The sequence below is a fragment of the Lithobates pipiens genome, unplaced genomic scaffold (assembly GCF_037356315.1).
Source record: "Lithobates pipiens isolate NorthernLeopardFrog02 unplaced genomic scaffold, aLitPip1_a1.2 Scaffold_25, whole genome shotgun sequence".
Classification (NCBI taxonomy): domain Eukaryota; kingdom Metazoa; phylum Chordata; class Amphibia; order Anura; family Ranidae; genus Lithobates; species Lithobates pipiens.
In genome coordinates this window covers 66887959-66909884 of record NW_027507787.1, presented here as the reverse complement: position 1 = coordinate 66909884, position 21926 = coordinate 66887959, and the positions used below count along the sequence as shown (strand labels likewise).

Here is a 21926-nt window from a genome sequence, read left to right as displayed (position 1 = left end):
TCACATTGGTCCCTACCCTCAAGGATCCCACAATCTAAGGTCTCCATTCATATACTAGGGCCAATTTTTGGACAGAAGCCAATTAACCTACCTGCATGTCTTTGGAGTGTGGGAGGAAACCGGAATACCCAGAGGAAACCCACGCAGGCAGAGGGAGAACATGCAAACTCCAGACAGGTAGTGTCATGGTTGGGATTTGAACCAGCGACCATTTTACTGCTAGGTGAGAGTGCTAACCACTACACCACTGTGCCGCCCAATCTTTGTTGTCAATGGGTAGGTATTATGCCCCATCGTTGTCAGTGGAAGGAATAGTGCACCATTGTTTGTGTCAGTGGCATAAATAATACTCCATTGCTCGTGTCTGTGGCAGGAATAATATTTTTTTTCTTTCTGATATAAAGCATATCCAATAAAAATTCAAACAAATTACTTCATACATGTCTGTGGTAAAAAAAAATCCCAATATATTGTATATTGATTAGTTTGCATGAAAGTGATAGCATATATAAACTATAGTATTTATACTGGAATAAAAAATATATATATACTACTTATGGCGATTATCTGCGACTTATAATGGGCATCAATTTAGTTAAATATAAAACTTCCTTCAGGCAGTGCTTTCAACACAGAATATTCAGTATTATAAATCACTTAGTGATAAAGTAATAATAGCAATCCACCCTTGCAGTAAATTCTTAAAGTTTACAATAAATCAGATAAAATGTCTCTCTTAAACTAAGTGACTTTGCTGATAAATTCCACTTACCCAGTGCTTCTTAAGCCGCGTATACACATAGCCGTCTGTCCGACGTACTTAGTCTGGCGGACTTCCCGCCAGACTGTCCGTCGGACTTTCCGAACGGGCTACTTGCCCACACACGGCACTTTTTCAGCGGACTAATACGGCGAACTAAGTCCGCCGTACTATCCGCCCTACTTTTGAAATGAACGGACTCGCCCACACACGCGGAGGAAAGTCCGCTCATTTCGAGCGCGTCTCCAGGTAGGCGGGGCCCGCGAAGGAGACGTCGCTGGTCCCGCCGCCTGGTATGGACTTAAAGGGGAACCCCAACGCCGAACAAAATCGAGCGCCCCCCCCCTCCTGAGCCATACCAGGCCGCGTGCCCTCAACACGGGGGGTGCCTTGGGCAAGGGGGGCCGCACGGCCCCCCCACCCCAAAGCACCTTGTCCCCATGTTCATGAGGACAAGGGCCTCTTCCTGACAACCCTGGCCGTTGGTTGTCCTGGTCTGCGGGCGGGGGGCTTATCGGAATCCGGGAGCCCCTTTAATAAGGGGGCCCCCAGATACCGGCCCCCCACCCTATGTGAATGAGTATGGGGTACAATGTACCCCTACCCATTCACCTGTAAAATAAAAGTACAAAAAAAACATAGCACACGAGATAAAATAGTTTATTGCACAGCTCCGGGGGTCTTCCGTCTTCGGGGGTCTTCTCGCCGGACTCCTCCGCTATCTTCATGTAGCTCTTTTGCTAGCGGAGGAGCCCGGCTTTCTTCCTCGCCGCCGGCCTCTTCTTCCGACTTCGGGGGTCTTGTCCCCCTCTTCGGTTCTTCTGCCGGGCCAACGCGCCTTCTTCTAGCTCTTTTACAGGCGGTGGCCCGGTCTTCTGCCGCCGCCTTCCGCTCTTCTGTTCTTCTCTTCTTCTTCTTCAGATGTTGCCTCTGTTCACAATGACGGGGACCGGGCACGTGGCGACTTATATAGGTTGATGTCACATGGGTTCATGTCACATGGTGACCCCGCCCCCTTATGATGTCACAGTCCCGGAGGATGCTGGGACTGTCGCCATGTGACATCAACCCATGTGACGTGAACCCATGTGACATCCACCAAAGACCCTGCCCCTTGTCCCTATATAAGTCGCCGCGTGCCCAGTCCCCGTCATTGTGAGCGGAGGACTCGGCGAGGCAACATCTGAAGAAGAAGAAGAGAAGAACAGAAGAACGGAAGGTGGCGGCGGCGACAGAAGACCGGGCCACCGCCCGTAAAAGAGCTAGAAGAAGGCGCGGTGGCCCGGCAGAAGAACCGAAGAGGGGGACAGACCCCCGAAGCCGGAAGAAGAGGCCGGCGGCGAGGAAGAAAGCCAGGCTCCTCCACTAGCAAAAGAGCTACACGAAGATAGCGGAGGAGTCCGGCGAGAAGACCCCCGAAGACGGAAGACCCCCGGAGCTGTGCAATAAACTATTTTATCTCGTGTGTTGTGTTTTTTTGTACTTTTATTTTACAGGTGAATGGGTAGGGGTACATTGTACCCCATACTCATTCACATAGGGTGGGGGGCCGGTATCCGGGGGCCCCCTTATTAAAGGGGGCTCCCGGTTTCCGATAAGCCCCCCGCCCGCAGACCCCGACAACCAACGGCCCCCCCTTCCCCCAAGGCACCCCCCATGTTGAGGGCACGCGGCCTGGTGCGGCTCAGGAGGGGGGGCGCTCGCTCGCCCCTCCTTTCCTGGCCGGCCGGGTAGCGTGCTCGGACAAGGGTATGTTGTGGACTTGGGGGGGACCCCATGCCAATTTTTTTCGGCGTTGGGGTTCCCCTTTAAGTCCATACCAGGTGGCGGGGCCAGCGGCGTCTCCTTCGCGGGCCCCCGCCTACCTGGAGACCCGCTCGAAATGAGCGGACTTTTCTCCGGGCGGGAAAAGTCCGCTCATTTCAAAAGTACGGCGGACTGGCTTACACACGGCCGGATTGTCCGCCGAAATGCGAGTCCGGCGGGAAGATTGGAGTGTAAAACTACATTCTAAGTCCGCCGTACTTTCGGGTCGAAAAAGTATGCCGGAGGCTACACACGGGGGGATTGTCCGGCGGACTTGAGTTTGCCGGACTTTTCCACCCGCTTGTTTGATCGTGTGTACGCGGCAAATTGTCCAAATCCGCTTCACCACAATGTGCACAGTGACATCCACTCCTCTTATGGCTTAGCACTCACCTGCTTCATTTGCCTCTCATTTTACTGATTTGACCAAATAGACTCAGGGTAATTACGCCAAAATAAAGACTCCCCATGTGAACCTGAAACAGCTCAAATGCCATATCGTGCTCAAAGGGAAAAATAATAGAACTATTAAAAACTCATGCTAAAGTACCACATCAAAATAAATATATAAAAAAATATACACAGAACTGCAGCCACTGTGCAAAGGTGCTATAACCTTAAAAGTGATAGAAAATATGAAACAGAGCTGGCAGGATATATTATTCAATACACATCATAGTGATTAGTGCCATAATCAATGTGTTTGTGCCATACAAAATTAAAATGCAACCACATTATATATAATATAATATGCACAAATCTATAAAGTGCTTATATGAAGAAAAGTGCAATGGTGCTCCAAACTTTGCAAAGTGTGAGGTGACTCCCCCTTCAGTGACCCCACTCACCAGAAACAATGGATCCTCAGCTTCACACGTCTCGGGTCAAAAAGGCAGTGATCTATTGATCCGGGGATGTGTAGGATGGTTCCTCAAAACTTATTTCCCCACCTGTGGCGTATCCTTTCTGTTATAAAGTACCCTCTTGGAAGAGATTTTTTGAGGAACCATCCCACACATGCCCAGATCAATAGATCACTGCCTTTTTAACCCCAGACTGCGAAGCTGAGGGTCCATTGTTTCTGGTGAGTGGGGTCACCGAAGGGGGAGTCACCTCACACTTTGGAAACTTTGGAGCACCATTACACTTTTTTTCATATAAGCACTAAGCACTTTATAGATTTGTGCATATTATATTATATATAATTTTGTTCCATTTTGACTTTGTATGGCACAAACACATTCATGTATATGGCACCAATCACTATGATGTGTATTGAATAATATATGCTGCCTGTTTGGTATTTTTTTTCAAAGGGAGAAAAATAGCCCATATAGTGTAATCCCATCACAAGTGTTTATATATATATATATATATATATATATATGTAGCGGCGACACTTTGGACAAGGTGTCTGCCATGTACAAAATCCATTTTTTTCTTCAGAACAGTAAAGGGATTCTGAGGGCTGATTATGTAGGTTTAACTTCGGCATTAGTTTGGCTGGTTAGAGTTCTGCCTGGTCATGTGTACAGTTAGGTGCACATGACAGTCACAGAACCAGGCCTGGTTGAACGTTTTGGTTATCAGCGTTCTTTGGAGCCAATCAGTGGGTGCATTTGGCCCCGCTGAGGAGTCTGGGGAAGAGTACTTAAGATGTTGAAGTCACATGTTCAGGGTTCAGGCAATAGCTGCCTGTTCCTGGAGCTGGACCAGGGTAGCCCCGCGAGGGGTCCCGGTCATGGGAGTGTGTGCCGTCCCGCAACATGGTCGGTGTGACTAGCCCCATTAGACCCGCATGGTCTGGGGTAAGGATCCATCTGTTCCCGAGTCTCGGAACTGGCTGGTCCAAGACGCAGTAACTGAAGGAGGATTCAAGGCGTCCGGGTGTGTTCTCAACTTGGAGGGGCACCGTAGCCCATGTAAGCGATCGGGGGAGGACTCTTCAGAGGAGGGCCAACAAGCTGGCATCCCAAGAAGTGCCTGGTTGCTGGGTTATCAAGGACACTAACAAATTCACGCATTTCCTGTACTGCCAAGGAGACAGAGAACGTTCCAGGTACTGAGGAAAGGGTTCCTGTTCATTTTCGGTTGAAAGCTTTATTCAAAGTCAAATACTTTGTAAATTCTGGATCAAAGTGCTGACTGCCATAATCTCTGGCTAGAGATTTGTTCAGCCTTGAAGCACCCAGCTGCGAGTAGCTACTCTCTGGGTCGTATTAGAGACTTGGTGATTAGCAGTTCAAGGTGCCTGAGTTTATTCACCCTTGCCCTCTGTTCCCATATGAGACTGTGTTTGTTGGATGTTACCCCTGCAAATAAAAACCTTTATAAAGGACGTTTATGGTGTCAGCGTCCAAAGTTGTTGGGTACTAACCCTGGGAACTCCTAGACATGGAAGAACAAGCCAAGCGGAGGTAACCGGTAAGCCCAAAAGTCAAGGCCACCCTATTGAGGGTTATGGCCGATATATATATATATATATATATATATATATATATATATATATATATATATATATATATATATATATATATATATATATACCGTATTTATCGGCGTATAACACGCGCCGGCGTATAACACACACCCGAAGTTTAGGAGGGAAATTTAAGGAAAAAAACCTTACATTTAAATGCCCATCAATGCAGCCTTATCAGTGTCCATCTGAAGCCTTGTCAGTGTCGTTTGCAGCCTTGTAATTGCAGCCTGTCCGTAATGCAGCCTTGTCATGCAGCCTGTCCTCATTGCAGCCTTGTCATGCAGCCTGTCCTCATTGCAGCCTTGTCATGCAGGCTTTCCTCATTGCAGTCTGTCCTCATTGCAGCCTGCCCTCATTGCAGCCTTGTCATGCAGGCTGTGCATCATTGTCCCCTCAGTGTTAGGTTTTATTTTTAAAAATGGCGCCGCCGAGATGTCCCGTGTATCTCGGCGGCGCCCGGTAGTTCTCGGCCGCCTTCGGCCGTACTCGGCGGCTTTAGGCCGCCTTCGGCCGTACTCGGTGGCTTTTGGCCACTCTCGGCCCTTCTCGATGGTTTTCGGCTGCCGAGAAGGACAAAGGTGGCCGAAAGCCGCAGAGAAAGGCCAAAGACAGCCGAAAGCCGCGAGAAGGGCGGAAGGCGGCCGAAAGCCACGAGAAGGGTCGAAGGCGGCTGAAAGCCGCGAGAAGGGCCGAAGGCGGCTGAAAAAGTGTGTGTTATACGCCGATAAATACGGTATATATATATATATATATATATATATATATATATATATATAGATAGATAGATAAAATATGCTAGTAATAAATGGTCTGTTACTATGACACACACTCTACACTCACAATACAGTGGCCAGATAATTTTATGAATGCAATAACATTACCTCTTAGTTCCATTGCCATAATTAACCACTTTAGCCCAGAGCCTACCCCCTCTTTTTTATTAAATATCTCGGTTTCACACCCTATATACCTTTTTTGTATAGAAAGCAAACATATTTTTTATATACAGTTGTAGCACTCATCCCCGAAGGAGTGGCTGGTTTTCTTGGGCTTACCGTTTACCTTCTCCGCTTTGTAGCTCGTCGTTCTTGCCTATGGGTTCCCAAGGTTGATAACCCAATAACTGCAGAGACCGACACTTGAATTTCTTTAGGAACCTTTATTTGCTTAAAACGTTGAACAGAAACAGTCTCTCAGTTGGGAATAGAGGGTATAGGTATGGAAGCTCAGGCACTTTGGAAACTCCTGACACTTAATAAATGTCTCTCTTTAGGTAATCCAGGAAATAGCCACTCGCAACTGTCGGGTAAATCCTGGTTTATGGATTTAGCAGCCGATAAATTACTCAAACTTAGCAAAGTCTCTGCCACAGACTTGGTTGCAAAACTTTAGATGAACACAGAAAGTCTCTCACAGAAACTTAGTTGTAACCAAAGGATGAAATTAGGAACTTTCTTACAGTACCAGTATCTTGCAACTGGTCCGGCGATACCATAAGAAATGTGGATTCAATTAGTGTCCATACAGCTCAGTCTCCAGGCTCTTACCGAGCAGCCAGCCTCGTGCATGGCCCTCTTCCGAAGAGTCGTCCCCTGGTTGCATGTTGAGTTGCTGGGCCTCTCCAAAACCCGAGACAGCACCGGACCACTTTAGAATCCTCCTTTTAGTTACTGTGCCTTGGACTAGCCAGTTCTGAGACTCGGAAATGGATGGATCTGCACCCCAGGCCATGAGGGCCTCTGGGGGCTGGTCAGGAGGACCAGGACCATGGAGTCAGAACATACTTCTGGACCGGAACCAAGAACCATGTGACTCCAGCACCTTAAGTACCCTCTCCCGGAATATACAACACACCCACTGATTGGCTCAGAGAGAAAGATTGGTACCCAATGTGTCCAACCAGACTGCGTTCCAATGCCTGTCAAAGGTGCTACATACACCTATGACCAGGCCGAACATAGTACAGCCCAGCCAAACTAATGCCAAAACCAAAATCTAGTGCAATTAACCCCAAGACTCAACTATAGTCTTAGGGAAAACTAAATTTCCAGACATAGCGCGTACTCTTCAGGAGTACCAGCGCTACACAGTAATGTACTGCGGATGGGGAGCCCGGACAGGCAAAGCAATGTACTGGCATGTCGCTGCCTGTTTCTGGGTGTAGGGTGCCCGCATATCCATGACATCCGCTGTGATCTGGCAGCAAGTCCCGGCCAATGATTCATGGCCCGGGTAATCAGCTGTGTCCATTCACAGCCCAGAGCCCTGTGTGTTGACAATTAACAAAGGGCTCTGTACAGAGGGAAATAATATATACATATATATATATATATATATATATATATATATATATATATGATAAGATTCCATAGTTACAAATAATAAAAAAAATACTGATATGTATATCTGTGTTTAATAAAATTGACATGTCTTTATGTAAAAACAATTGGTAAAGGCACTTGCTATGGAGCTTTGGATCCTTAGCTCCACAGAATAAAGACCAATGTTGTTCATAGTTCAGTATTATTCTTGACCTTTTTAACCTTCTTCGGGGGTGCATCTTGCATCAGGTGGCATGCTGTAGTGAACAGCAAGGTGTCACTGATTACTCTGCTATCCATCTGCTGCACCCTTCTTTTACTTGTGCTGAAAATATAGTTGTTGTTTTGCCTTACTTCAGTGTGTACTGATAGATGATACTCAGAATTTATAAGAATGCAAGGTGATGAGAGGAAATCAATATGCATTCTCTTTTTGGAATAGAGAGGTGAGGCTGGTTAGTATGTCTAGGATCCAGTATTAATTGTTTAGCCCTAAAGTATACCTATATGGTACTCAATGTTATACCAGGAGTATACAAAGCTTACCAAAAAAAAAAAAAAAAAGAAGTGATTGATAAAGGCCCAAATTCAGAAGTAAACAATCTTATCCGGGTTTGACACTTTAAATACTTTATACAATTTGAATGCATTTATTTTCCACATTTAAAGATGATAAAACCCCAAAATGTATTCCAGTGTTTGTTGTTACTTATATTGTGTGTTAAAGAGCCCACTGTAAAGCCGCGTACACACGGGCGGACTGTATGGCCAACTTAGTCCGTCGAAACACATTTCAGCGGACAGTCCGCTCGTGTGTGGGCTTCAGCGGACTTTTTCAGCATGCAGTCTGGCGTACTAAGTATTTCGGAATTTCCGTAATACTGTCCGTCATACTTTGGTTTCAGCGGACAATCCGCTCGTCAGTAGGCTAGTTCGACGGACTAAGAATGGCGCATGCTCAGAAAGGATTTACACGGCGAAAGGTTGCATTGCTGTGTATTGGACTTCCTATTTCTAGTCCAGTCGTTCGTGCTGTACACGTCATCGCGCAAGCTTTCGACGGACTGTTTGTGCATCCGTGTGTGGTCAAGTCCGTTCATTCGAAAGTATGACGGACTGTCCGTCGGATTGTATGACGGACTAAGTAGGCCATACAATCCGCCCGTGGCTTAAGGCTCCCAGAATATGTCCAAAGGAATGATGACTGTTTAGAGACTGCTTCTGTACCCTTTACTCTAATTAGAGCTGTATATCATATTAGAGCATATTGACAGCTGAAAAAGTATTTCCTTGCATTCCAACCAAAGCAAGTGACCTGATTAAACCCATACTGCATTTGGATGAGTCAGTAGTGCTCCAGATATGAAAAGACAAGGAGAACAAGAGGAATAAACACAAGAGAGATCTTTCTAAGGGTAGCATTCAGATGTACACAGTACATATGTGAAAAGTATGGCAAAACATGTAGTAAGCATATTATACTCACATGGATAAGGTTGCTGAATACCCATTTCAGCACATGTGGAGAATGTGGGCGGCCGCACTCAATGCTCATTGAGTTTTCTGGAAATTCTTGCACTATGCTAGGCTGCAATCAGATCCAGTGGTCAACCTCTGCTGACTTGTTCCATTTTGTGGCCTTATCCTTTGTACCTTTAATGTATGTAGGTAAATTCCCAGGATAAAGGAACTATCTAAGCAAACTCCTGCACAATATATCAAAGCCTAGATAAAGGGGAATACCTGAGTAACATCTAAAAATATGTTCGCTGTTAATTCCTAAAGGACATTTTTATCATTTAAAAAAAACTTTATCTAAACTAATTTACATGACTTGGTATGTGCTTTATAAGAGAGATAAACCCTGGCCTTTTGAATGCAACAGCTTCCTTTACTTGTGATGTAAATGCCTTGATTCTTCCCTTCCACAACACAACTTCTGTCAGTGATTTTGAAGTATAAATATTATAAAGGCCTGCTACTCGATAGAGCTAGCAACATCAAGGTCACTTGGCAATACTTCTATTGTAGAACAAAATTATAAGGTATTACTGAGGTGGTATTTGGTATAGGCTAGACTGGCCACTTTGTTCCAGGGGCTTCCTCTAAATGTTTTCAGGGCTGTGGTCAGTAAGGGACGGCCTACCACATACAATGGCAATGCCCCAAGGTATGGAGGTTCGGGATCAGGGTTTACATTTACAATTTCATTTATACTCTCACTCAAATTAACCTAAGTCTCTAAAACACGCGTTACTGGGTTGTAAGGTAGAAGAAGCCTCCAAAACTCAGACGGCTCCTCACATTCATATTTTTTTGCGCTAAAATTACAATAGCAAGGAACTGGAAGTTTGGCGGCTATACCATTTGACCAACTCAAACATAAACTTTCTTTGCTTATGTTAAAAGAAAGGCTGACAACAATCTTACAGGATAAATTGAAGATGTTTTAAAAGGTATGGGGTCAATGGATTGGTGTATCTGATTAATGATCCCCAGACTGTCGCTTGGCTAGGTTTCCTCCTGGTCAACATGGATCAGAGCGCAAAGTTCTTTCCCTTCCCTTCCCCCCTCCTTCCCTCGTTCTCTTTTCCTTTCTCGTTCTTATTGGTTTCCTTTTCCCTTTTTGTTTTCCACCTCCCCCCTTTTATTTTTTTTCTCTTCTTATTGGATTTTGGTATTGTGGGTCTTGGACTGCGTTCTTTCATGCTTTTGGGGATGGAGTGTCTCCCGCTACTTGTGGGGGGGGGGGGGGGGCATGTCCCTTGGCGTGGAGGGCGCACTCTGCAACTCATTTAATTGAGTTGATACCATGACATAGGACATATTGAGATGTTTAGCAGTCTGCCTTACAGCTTGCTTTGGAAATAATCATGACTGCGATGAAACGTTATTACTATAGATTATGATTTCTTGCCTCTAACTCATAAGAAGCAAGTTGTTCTAGGGAGCATGGCCTATCGCCACACGGAGAGTGGTAAAATTTTCCTCCCAGTGTACTTATGTAATTATAAATTTAGATTTTTGATTCTTGTACTGTATGTTCTTCAGAATATGGAAGCTCTGTATTGTTCCGAGTCAATGCCAATGTCTTTATTCTGTTCTAAGAAAAACTTGAGTAAAAATTATTGAAACATAAATGTTATAAAAGCCTTAGTTACAGACAAAATGGTAGCCCTTATAAAAGTATTTTTTCCCTGTGATTTACTAATGTAGCCTATGTGTCCAGACAGCTGCAAAATATTAGGATACAGGTTACATATCTATTAGTTATGTAGTCTGATGGTGGGGTGGGTTTAATGAGTTACAGGTATTCTTTGAAGTAGAAATCCAGGCATACTGTTAAATACGCAGAAAAAATGCATGTATGATAGCTAATTTACGTGCCAAAGGATTTGTATTTCTGTGCATTTTGTCATGACTATACTATAGTCTGGTGACTTTCCTTCAATTACGCAGTTAGGCCACATCTTTGCCCCTTGTGATTTGACAGTGAAGTAAGTGTGGCAGACAGATGGGATCATCCCTCTGCTCATGTCAGCATCTTTCTTGTCAGCAAAAATGCACAGCAACCCACCTGTTTGACTTCTAGTGCTGCTCCTCCCCTCTCCCTGAGTTTTGATGTACAGGGGATTATAAAACACTATGACCAAGTCATTATGCAGTGCTTACACCACTTGCTTTTATAAACCAGGTAATGGTGTTGTTAGCTAATATATAGGTGCATTAAAAAAGGCTTTTACTGCCTGGAGTTAGCTTAAATGGTTTTTGAACCTGTTTTTTCTAAAGCATTGGGTTAAAGTGACCTTTCACTGAGGAGATAAAGTGCATCTCTGTATCAGAATGACTGAGTCTGTCTGTCTTTCATGCCTTTCTGATGATTTAGCATGCAAATTCCAAACATGACATTCTCTTTACTGACACAAACAAAAATACACTATTAATGGCTCCCTGAAAACCTGCAAAAATAAGTGGCTTGAACAGTGCATTAATTAACACTTTCTTTTACTCATCATGGAGTTTTTTGGATGTACTAAGGCTATTCTGCAACTCTGCAATTTAAAATAGGACTCGTGAGATTTTGGCCTTTTTTTTAAATCTATTTTCGTGCAAAAAACTATTTTGGAGAATGTAGACGCCTAAGACAAATTACTCTTAAATAGCACAACGTTTAATACCTATCAAGGGACTTTTCTGGATGGAATTTACATGTTCCAGTACTTTGGAATCCTCCCATAGCCCAAAAGCATACTGACAAGTTAATCAACTTGTCAACCAATCAACCAAAATTGCCAAACATGTGAGGCTGTATAACCATGGAAGGTACTTTGACTGTAAGCTTCCACAGGGCCCAGGATTTATGTGAATGCCTCTATATTCATTGTAAAGGCCTTCAGTATTATACTAAAAAAAGAAAATGAATATAAATGTAGTATTCTTTAAAATATTATGCAATTACCTATGTGGCGCATGAAGAGAAGTGTCTCAGATGTGTTGGACAGCAGGAAAAATCTCTATTAACCACTTGCCGACCTCTGTCGTCATATATACGTTGGCAGAATGGCACAGCTGGGCAAAGTAGCGTACCCGCGAGCCCCGTGACCATGCCAGCGGGACCCTCGGACTCGATCGCCGCAGGGATATCTGTGATCGTGTCATGGAGCTCAAGAACGGGGAGATGCCCTGTCATCGGGAGCAGCGATCAGTGTCCACGTCACACCAGCCCATCCCCCAGTCAGTTAAAAACACTCCCCTAGGACACACGTAACCCCTCCCCGCCCCCTAGTGGTTAACCCCTTCACTACCAGTGACATTTTTATAGTAATTAATGCAATTTTAAAGCATTGATCGCTGTGTTAATGCCAATGGTCCCAAAAATGTGTCAAAATTGTCCGATGTGTCCGCCATAATGTCGCAGTCATGATAAAAATCTCTGATCACCGCCATTACTAGTGAAAAAAAATTAAATAAAAATGCCATAAAACTATCCCCTATTTTGTAGACGCTATAACTTTTGTGCAAACTAATCAATAAACTCTTATGGCGATTTTTGTTGAGCTTAGTGAAAGAGATGAAGTTGTGCTGACTTCCTCATCCAATGATGTGCAAGCATTTTTTTTATATCTGTACAAACATTGATTTCTGGAATGGTATACAATTATTTATGGATCTTCTATGTACCTGATAGCTCATTTCAATAAAATGCTTATTGAAAAAAAGACGTGGCTGAGGCTTGCAGGTCAATAGACCAACTTCGCAAATAAATAAGCTATGCAACTAACAGGGATTATCTTCATTTTATTACATACGGATTTTACATTACAAATAGTACTTTTTATGGTAAAACATAGATAAATACCAGAATACGTTTTATTGATCATAAATGGAAAAAGTTGTAGAAGAGTAAATATTAGGGAACTTGTTGCATACTCCTAAAAATGAACCGTTGGCTCTTTGTACCTTTTTAAATTGACTATATGTCCATAATGCAGGTGACTAAAACTGCCAGCCTGCATTCTAGGATTATTCCTGGATCCCCAAAACCCACAGAATTATATTATAAAATGACTGACCACAGCTTTGATGGTTAGCCCTCCAACCTGTTGTAGACAATTAAGAATACCCATTGCATTTGGTGGCATGGGGGGAGGAAAGGAGTTGAATCAGAACTTTACTACAGAAGTTGTAGTTGCCATTTACATTGCAGTGCACCCTGGATGCCTATCCCATAGCTCTGTAAATTAAATTCTAAGGCAGTGGTTCAAAACCTTTCCTCCTTTTTCCAACCAAATAAAAGAAATAACCGTTACATAGTTTTTATTGTATAACCTAACACAAATTCTTACAAATGTAAACCTAACCACTTGTTTGTAAAATTACTTCATCTGCATCAGGATCTTCTGCACTGTTGGCTAACCTTTTGTGTGCCAAAATATACCTGTGCTAGGTTTGAAGCGCAGGTGCCTTCTGAGCCACAACATGAATAAAGATAAGTAACTCTAACTACCTTTCTAATTGGCATGCTTGCTTACAAACAATGAATCAGAAAATAACAATGCTGGAAGCAGCCAAACTAGCATTTTAATAAAGGTAAATAATAGCTGCTAATGTATTTCTCATAGGAAAAGTTTCATTTAAAGGCCATCTTCCTCCCTATGCTGAACAATTTCCAACCTTATTACTTATAATAAAATTATGCTGTAATTTCCCTTACCCACAACACACCTTTGTGAATTATTCACTTTACGTTTGTTACCATCCTGGCAACCAGATTTAATTTGCTGATTAGCACACCTTTAAGCAACAACATTTACCCCATTCATGCAGTAATTATACTTATGCATAAGCTCAGAAAGTACCGGTATTCCTGAAATATTTCTCTTCAAACATATCTAGATTCTCACAAAGCTCCTTGTCAGTTAATTAAATCAAGTTGTCACCTGTCTAGTTAATACAGATTGCTCTAAGTTCATACTTGGCAGGTCAACAGCCTTGCATATTAAACATATGTACAGATAAGATATGTCTAGATATGATCCAATGTGGGCATTTGTACTGACTAGTGTTCTCTTCTCCTTCAGTTTCTCTCCCTCACATAACTAACATGACCCCATTGCTAATGGAGAGGGGCAGGGGAGGGCCAAACAAGTAGCACCTGATGTGCTCCTTTTCAATTGATGACATCATGGGCAGTTATTATATCAGAGACTGGTTATAATACTGCACAATAAAAAAAATCTGTGGCTTTGTGTGACAAAAAAGCAGGCTGGACACTTTCATGCTTGTGAACAATTTTTGGGCAGTTTGGGGCAATGTTAGGCATTTTAGCCAGAGCAACCCTAAAGAACTTAGAAGGCACCCCAGGGTGCCACGACATGCTGGTTAAAGAAGGATATCCTACACAATGCTGCAGCAGCAATTAGGCAATGGGATCTTCAGCCTCTGCTAATTGGGGGCTTAACACTTAGCATTTTGTATTGCCTAAAGTTTTAGTGCCTCTACCTAGAAGGGCTTAAGCTTATAAGTGGGACCCGCTCTTAAGTACACCTCACGAGGGTGTATTACTTACATACTCTTGCACCTATAAAAAAAAAACACATGTTCAAACTTGAATGTGGTTTCCAGTCTTTTACTTTAAGTTGGTAAGTAGGAGAGGAGTATAAAGGAGGTGGAATTACAAAAATCCACATGGGGCTTCTGCGGCTCCTTAAGCCAGTTGTCACTGGGTGGGTCACAACATTCAGAAGCATCTGTCAGAAATGCTTATGATGGGTATAGCCCCACAAAACAAGAGGTTTGGGTGTTGCTCTTTTTCAGTGATGACTGTAGTTTCATATATCTTTTCTGGCCCCAAAAAGCCTTAAAAAATGGGCAAAGTCCTCTATGCCCAGGCTGCAGCCTTGGGACCTCAAAAACCACTCATACAGCCTTTCAAAAAGAGAGAAGCATTACCTTTTAAGCTTGGACACTAGCTTTAGGCCACTCTCTCCCCAGTAAGGAGGAGGTAAAAAATGACACTCTCACCTAGGAGGGAGGACTATAAAATAATTTTTCCACAACATTGATGGCACTGTTGTGGAAGAACCCACTGATGAAAAGCCCACCAAGGCTTAACCAGCAGACAAGACAGACATTACTCCTTGTATCCACCCCTGACACATGACTCTGAAGCCTCCCCCACAGAATGACTGTTAGATGATGAACAAAAGTATAAAAGTTAAAGAAAATGCAGCAAAGCTGCTAGGGAACACAACCATATGCTTAAAATTTACATTTGAACAAAGTACTTTGATTAACTGATCTGACCCTACCTTTTTGCTTCCTTAAATGTTACAAATCAGTTGAGTCATACAGTTATAAAGTTAAAGCGGAGGTCCACCCTAAAATGGACCTCCGCTCATCGGAATCCCCCCCCCCCTCCGGCGCCACAATCGGCACCTTTCAGGGGGGAGGGGGGTGCAGTTACCTGGATAATCCAGGTAACTGCACCCACTTCCGGGCTAGCTCTCTGCGGAAAGGGGCGTACGTTACGCCCCTTTCCGCAAGCGCCCGCCCCCTTCAGCAAGTGCCCCGCTGCCTGCTGGGAAACACACAGCTCCCAGAGGCAGCGGGGACCGTCCGGATTGCGCCGCGCGCCTCGCGCATGCGCAGTAGGGAACTGGGAAATGAAGCCGAAAGGCTCCATTTCCTGATTCCCATACCCAAGATGGCGGCGGCACGAGCGAGCGATCGGCTTCGGGTGCCGACATCGCTGGCACGCTGGACAGGTAAGTGTCACTATTTAAAAGTCAGCAGCTGCAGTATTTGTAGCTGCTGGCTTTTAAAAAAAAAAAAAAAAACGCGGAGTCCCGGTGGACTCCCGCTTTAACACAAACAAATCTCCCATCCCTACTTTAGAGTAAATCTAACTAAAGAAAGAAACAGTGTATGTTTCTTTAAAATGAATTCGTTCCTTCAAATATTAAAACATTTAATATTTTATTTTATTTCATTCCTGTCAGCTTGAATCCACATCTTTAATATATAAATAAAAACATTCAAACTAATTCTAGGGACACGTTACCCCTTAGTGTAATATCCAGAAAAGACCTAGTGAATATGATTTGGCCCCCAAAAATGTAATACATTCTATCACAATGCCAAATTGACTTGTCTTTGCAGAATTTTAAGAACCTGAATAGTATCCTGATTTCTTTTATCTGGGAATCAAAAATACATTTTCTCAATTCGCTTTAATGATTCCTCTTGACTGGGAAAAACTGGTTTACTTCTAAACTGTACTATTCAGTCTTTCAGTCCTTACATTTTTTCCACTGGTTCAAAGAGGAGCGAACATGGGTTTCTTGCCTATTGGAAAAGCTAACTGATTTTAAAGGATAAGTTCACCTTTTGGAAAAAAATAATACATACCCTTCTTTTCGCAGGTAAAAAAATATGCATTTAATATCATTTTTTTGAAGCCTGTAAAGCTTTGAACCAGTGATCAGTAGATTGCTGGTGCCATGCAGGTCTCCCGCAGACCTGCCAGTGTGTCTTCTTCCCCGTCTATCCCGTATGGCCAAGCAGATACAAGACAGGAAGCATGAATGAACTACCACATCTCTCCACAGCTCCATAGTAGTTTGTTTAAAACTACAAGCCAACAGCTGCAAAGGCTGTCAAACCTCGTCATTTTCAATGCACGTAGCCCTATCAATCTTCTTTTTTTATTGTTACAGCTAGCAGAGAGAAAAAAAGAACCCCACTAGCAGTCACAGTGGGGATTGGGGAGGTGTGGGGGCCAATCTGTTAATAACATTGAATTTGAGTGTAACATGTAACATGTTACAAAAGGAGAACTTCTCCTTTAAGTTGACAATCACTTATACTTTTTGTGACATGACTATCACAGCTTAATTAACAGATCTTCCATGGGTACTGTCCTCACTTAAAATATGTGTAGTGCCCTGTCAAAACTTAGTGTTTTTGGATTCACTGTATTCAGTGGAGTGGTGATCTGTTTCTAGGTCTGATTAGGTTTTCCAAAGATTTCTTAAGGTCAGTGGTTAATTGAATCTGTCTTTTACTGGAAGAGGTTTCCAGAAAATAGAAGTGGAAAGTGATTTATGAATATTTTTCAGACCTCGGCCAATCCCCAGAAAGGGCACCCAGAAAGTAGCTGGAGGAGGAGATAAATATTTGGGAGGCCTGGGTAAAGTATTCTTCCCTCTTCAGAGAGGCTTCCTCTTCTCCTTGGGATCTTGCCCCTGGGAGAAAACTAGTGTAACGCAAGAGCTGTATTCTGGGCCTCAGCAGCTTCTGGGCTGAGGGCCTAGAGAAGCAGCATTTCCTGATCTGTAGAGAAGTGATTGTAGCAAAATGGAAGTCAATGAGAAGGCTAGTCATATGCTAATCAAATGCTTATAAAGCATTTCATTAATAGTAAAAATTTATTGTTGGACGCTTTTCGTTGTTCAAGAAATCTCCAACGGAAGGGAAATATCTGCACAACAATCACTTTCAAAATGCAAGTTGTTTAATTCTGGTTGCTCCTTTATACTGTAGGCTTTAGGGAAAGACTGATCAAAGTAAACCTTTCTGTTCAACAAGCATGCAGACATAGTGGTACCACAATAATTTGCTCAATCAGCTGTCTTACACACTTTTTTTTACCCAAACCATGCAAGCTAAGCAGACTAAGCAACATGGCTACTGATATGCAAATTGTGACTTTTTGTAAAAGCCACAAGTCCTAAATCATGCGCCCTCATCACCTTTTCTAATTATCCCCCTTGACAAATGACATGCATTCTGCCATGCAAAAATCATTGACACACGTCAAAGGAAAATTAAAATATCTTCTCCATCCAAATCTAGGAAGAGGTTGCCATAGGTCTTAGCAGGCCAAAGAGAGAACCCTCTTTGCCTAATTCTTAGAAAACTACAGTGGGTCTTGACTGGTATGAGATTTACCAAACAAGTAAAAAAAATCATGATTGCCAAGGTTTCACCTTCTTACATTTGTTTATTGGTAATCTGAAATTGAAGTATCTTGTGCATGACAATTGCAGTCAGTGATCAAGGCACAATATGCATCATTAAACTTTTTTAAATGTTTGTTTTATTGTGTTTTTAAACATTGACTTTATGGATCTTGATGACTAATGTAAGTGGACGGTTTTTATGCTTTTGAATATAAAAATGCATGAAATGTCCATGTGCTAATGTTGTTGTAGAGCCCCTGTAATTCGTTTTTGGAAATTGTTTCTGAAAACATAATCAATACTGATTTTTTTTCTTTTGAAAGGGAACAATGGTACGGATGTTAACAGCTATCGATCAAGACAAAGGTCGTCCTAGAACAATTGTCTACACCATAGTTTCTGGTAAGTTACACTGATTAGTGGCAATGTAAACTTTTTATATTTAGTGCGTAAGCTTCAGTATACTATACTATACTAAACAGCACATTCATAGTTTCCTTGTTTTTTTGTTTCTAATATCTAAAGCTTTGGAGATACGCTATATATAATACTTTGATGTTAATACAGACAAATCTGGGCCTGGCTGCCAGCTATAATTTCTTTATTTCACAAAAGCATAGCTGACCTTAAAATGCTCATTCTTCTTGCTTCAGTATTCACATAATGGGGTGAGTTTAAGGAGAACACCTGCAAAGATAGTTTTTAGTAGAGTTGAGAAAATTCAGCAACTCAGCCAAATTTTTACAACATTTTCTTCCCCTACTTGGGAGATGTCCCCCACTTAATGTCCCAGTGCCAATGATCATCGAGAAAGGAGAGTGTTCAATGGAGACATTTACAGTAGAGTGGGGAAGGGTTTTAATCTTTGACTGTTTTTTATTTTGGTTTATAATGTTTGCTGAAGTAATTCCCCTTCCTTTTCCTCCTAGACATGGCTGTCACATAGAGACAGACCTTTTCCCGATTTATCTAAAACTAGATTTACACTTCAAATGGTTCTTACATGAATCATTGCTCTTTGAAGAAAGGTTTCTGTCATCCTTATTCTCTAATAATAGTGTATCTATCTCAAATCTTAAATTTTTTACTTAATTGTTATCTACCTAAGATCCATCTAAATTTCTATCATGGATAACCAATTGGTATGGGCAACACAAAACCTTTACATCATTAAATTTTTTTTTTTATTATTAAGCCTCATGCAAGGATGTTTTATAAATTCAGTGGGCTGTGTACAAAATCATAAGTTGGGCCCCATTGCTTGACAAAACAAAAAAATGGCTCAGGCATAATGCGCTGTGGTGAAGAATGGACATCTCAAGCAGTGTAGCAATCGTGTTAATAGTGGGAGGGGCTTACAGGGGCATGGCTAAATAAAACAAAAGCTTTCTTGTACTTATAAAATATGCATAGATTTCTGTGCCACAAGTAAGAGTCTCATAGAATTTTTTTTAAAGAATTAAACTCTTCCATTACATATCATTTTTGTACACTAAAAATAGATAGAGAGACAGAGAGCTAACACGTTGTCTGATCCTACCTTAAAATGAATACTTTATATAGAAAGTTAAGGAATGGTAAGCACCCAGCAGCTGTTGAGGCAATTAACACTTTGGTTAGAAGTATCTGTATATAGTGTATATAGTGCAGCCATCTATCATGTACAATATAGTGTACAGTATATAGTGCAGGAATCTGTAATGTACAATGTAGTGTGTAATGTAATGTACATTGTAAGTGCAGGAGTCTGTAGTGTAAAATATAGGATATATCATGCAGGAGTTTGTAATGTACACTGCAGTGCAGGACTCTGTTAAGCTGGCCACAGTTGGTTAGATTTTTTTTAGGAAATTAGGTGGATGGAGGGATCCCTCCTATGGATGTCCTAATGTCTGTTCCCCAGTACAATCCCCTACCTGGTCAGTCTGTCCCCCAGGACATTCACCCCAGGTCAGCCTGTCCCCTAGTACAATACCCCCAGGCCAGTCTGTCCCCTAGTACAATCCTCTCCAGGTCAGTCTGTTCACAACCGCCATGATTAAGCCCTGCACGGGTGAAATATGTTAGAGGGGCTTTCCTGATGGGTGGAGAGCCAGCTGCAGTCATTTTGTGATCATTTGTTTTGTAATTCACTACATTGGTGTGTGGTCCTGGTGGCAGCGTCATTGTTATGTTTCTGGATGGTGAGTCTGACTTGGTGGAAGGAGACCTCTCTTACGGCTCTGGTTCGAGTCTCTCTGAAGTGGGGATCAGAGGGACAGGAGCACAGCGGGGTAGGAGCGTCTGGCCAGATGCAGCAGCGGATGCTGGTGAGAAGAAGATCTTCAAGATGCAGGAGCTCTCTGTAGCAGATGGCAGCCGATGATAGTTGGCAAGCTGGCTGTGGTGACAGACCGGGTAGGACACGGATCTGGGGAGGCAGTAGCAGGCTCGGAAGGGTCTCTGAGCAGGAGAGCAAGTAGGACCAGCAGCAAGCAGGAGCCGGCAGGAGAGAGGCAGACGAATAGTCAACAAGCGGAGGTTCAGCAATAGGTATCAGTCCAAGAAGGGTCAAACAAGCCGGGGTCGGAGCAGGAGAAGGCAGCAGAGTCAAACGGAAGCCGAGTCTGGTATCGGGTAACTTTCAGGCAGGGTAACAGGTTGCTTCAGGTACTAGCTGCAGACAAACAGCACAGAACATCTGCAGCTGTACCTTTAAAAAGGGCCACTGGCGGCAATCGCGCTAGCGCGCACATGTGCGCGCCGCGCGCACATACGAACGGCGTGCACCCGAGCGCGCCTGGGACGCCCGGCGACGCGCGTGCCCATGCCGACCCGCGGCACGAACGCGCATGCGCGAACGGTGATCCGATCGCACGGAACGGACGGATTCCTGACATTGCCCCCCCACAAGGGGCAACCTCCAGGTGCCCCTAGCGACTCTTTTTTCTGGATGTGCAGAAAAGAAGGCCTGAATCAATCTATCAGCATGCAGGTTAACAGCATGTTCCCATGAATTATTCTCCGGGCCATAGCCCTTCCATTTAATCAAGAACTGACCTTGTCCCTGTCGTCTTCTGAAGTCCAAAATGGCCTCCACTTCATACTCCTCATTGCCATCAATCAGTACAGGCTCAGGCGGTCTTGTTCCTCTACCGGGAAAGGGATCAGGTACAGCAGGTTTGAGCAAAGATACATGGAAAACAGGGTGTATTTTCATGGAATCAGGTAAGGACAGTTCATATGACACTTCATTAATCCTCCTCTTAACTGGAAATGGCCCCAAAAACTTGGGTGCCAGTTTCTTGGAGGGACAAGCTAATTTCAAGTTAGAAGTGGAAAGCCATACCTGATCCCCGACCTGAAGAATCAATTCTCCTCTTCTTTTTTGATCGAAGTTCTTCTTACTGTCCACCTGAGCCTTAGCTATGGCTTCTTGTAGGATCCGGTTATTACGCTGGAGAAAGGACACCGTGTCCTGGACCGCTGGAACATGGGATTCTGAAAGGATATCAGGAAGAAAAGACAGATGAAAACCATAGTTAGCAAAAAACGGGGACTGTCCTGTGGTAGCTTGACTGGCGTTGTTATAGGCGAATTCCGCCAGGGGTAAAAGGGAAACCCAATCGTCCTGAACAAAGGACGTAAAGCATCTAATGTACTGTTCGAGGGTTTGGTTGGTACGCTCAGTCTGCCCATTGGTCTGAGGGTGGTAAGCGGAGGACAAGGCCAATTCTATTTTCAAGGTCTCACATAGGGATCTGCAAAAACGAGAAGTGAACTGGACCCCCCTATCGGATATACGATATTGGTGGGTACCCCGTGAAGTCTGATTATCTCCCTAATGAAGATGTGAGCCGTCTCAGATGCGGAGGGAGTTCCCTTCAAGGGTAGGAAATGGGCCATTTTAGACAAGCGGTCACAAACCACAAAGATGGCTGTACAGTTTTCAGAAGGAGGGAGTTCTACAATAAAATCCATTGTAATCATCCGCCAGGGTCGATCAGGTGCGGGAAGTGGTTTAAGCAGACCCCAGGCCCGGTTTCTGGGAACCTTACATCGACTACACACGGGGCAAGAGTCTACATATTGCTTGCAGAATTCCCTCATGCCTG

At 43.4% G+C, this 21926-nt stretch overlaps 1 protein-coding gene across 2 annotated transcripts in view; it reads left to right on the top strand.

Moving 5' to 3' along the window:
- CDH23 (cadherin related 23) overlaps window positions 1-21926 on the top strand; it is a 1769196-nt gene that overhangs the window by 709194 nt on the left and 1038076 nt on the right. For both annotated transcript variants that reach the window (XM_077454574.1, XM_077454575.1), the window contains exon 9: window positions 18156-18234. In XM_077454574.1, the coding sequence (XP_077310700.1) occupies window positions 18156-18234 (79 nt within the window). The remainder of the gene's footprint in view (window positions 1-18155; window positions 18235-21926) is intronic.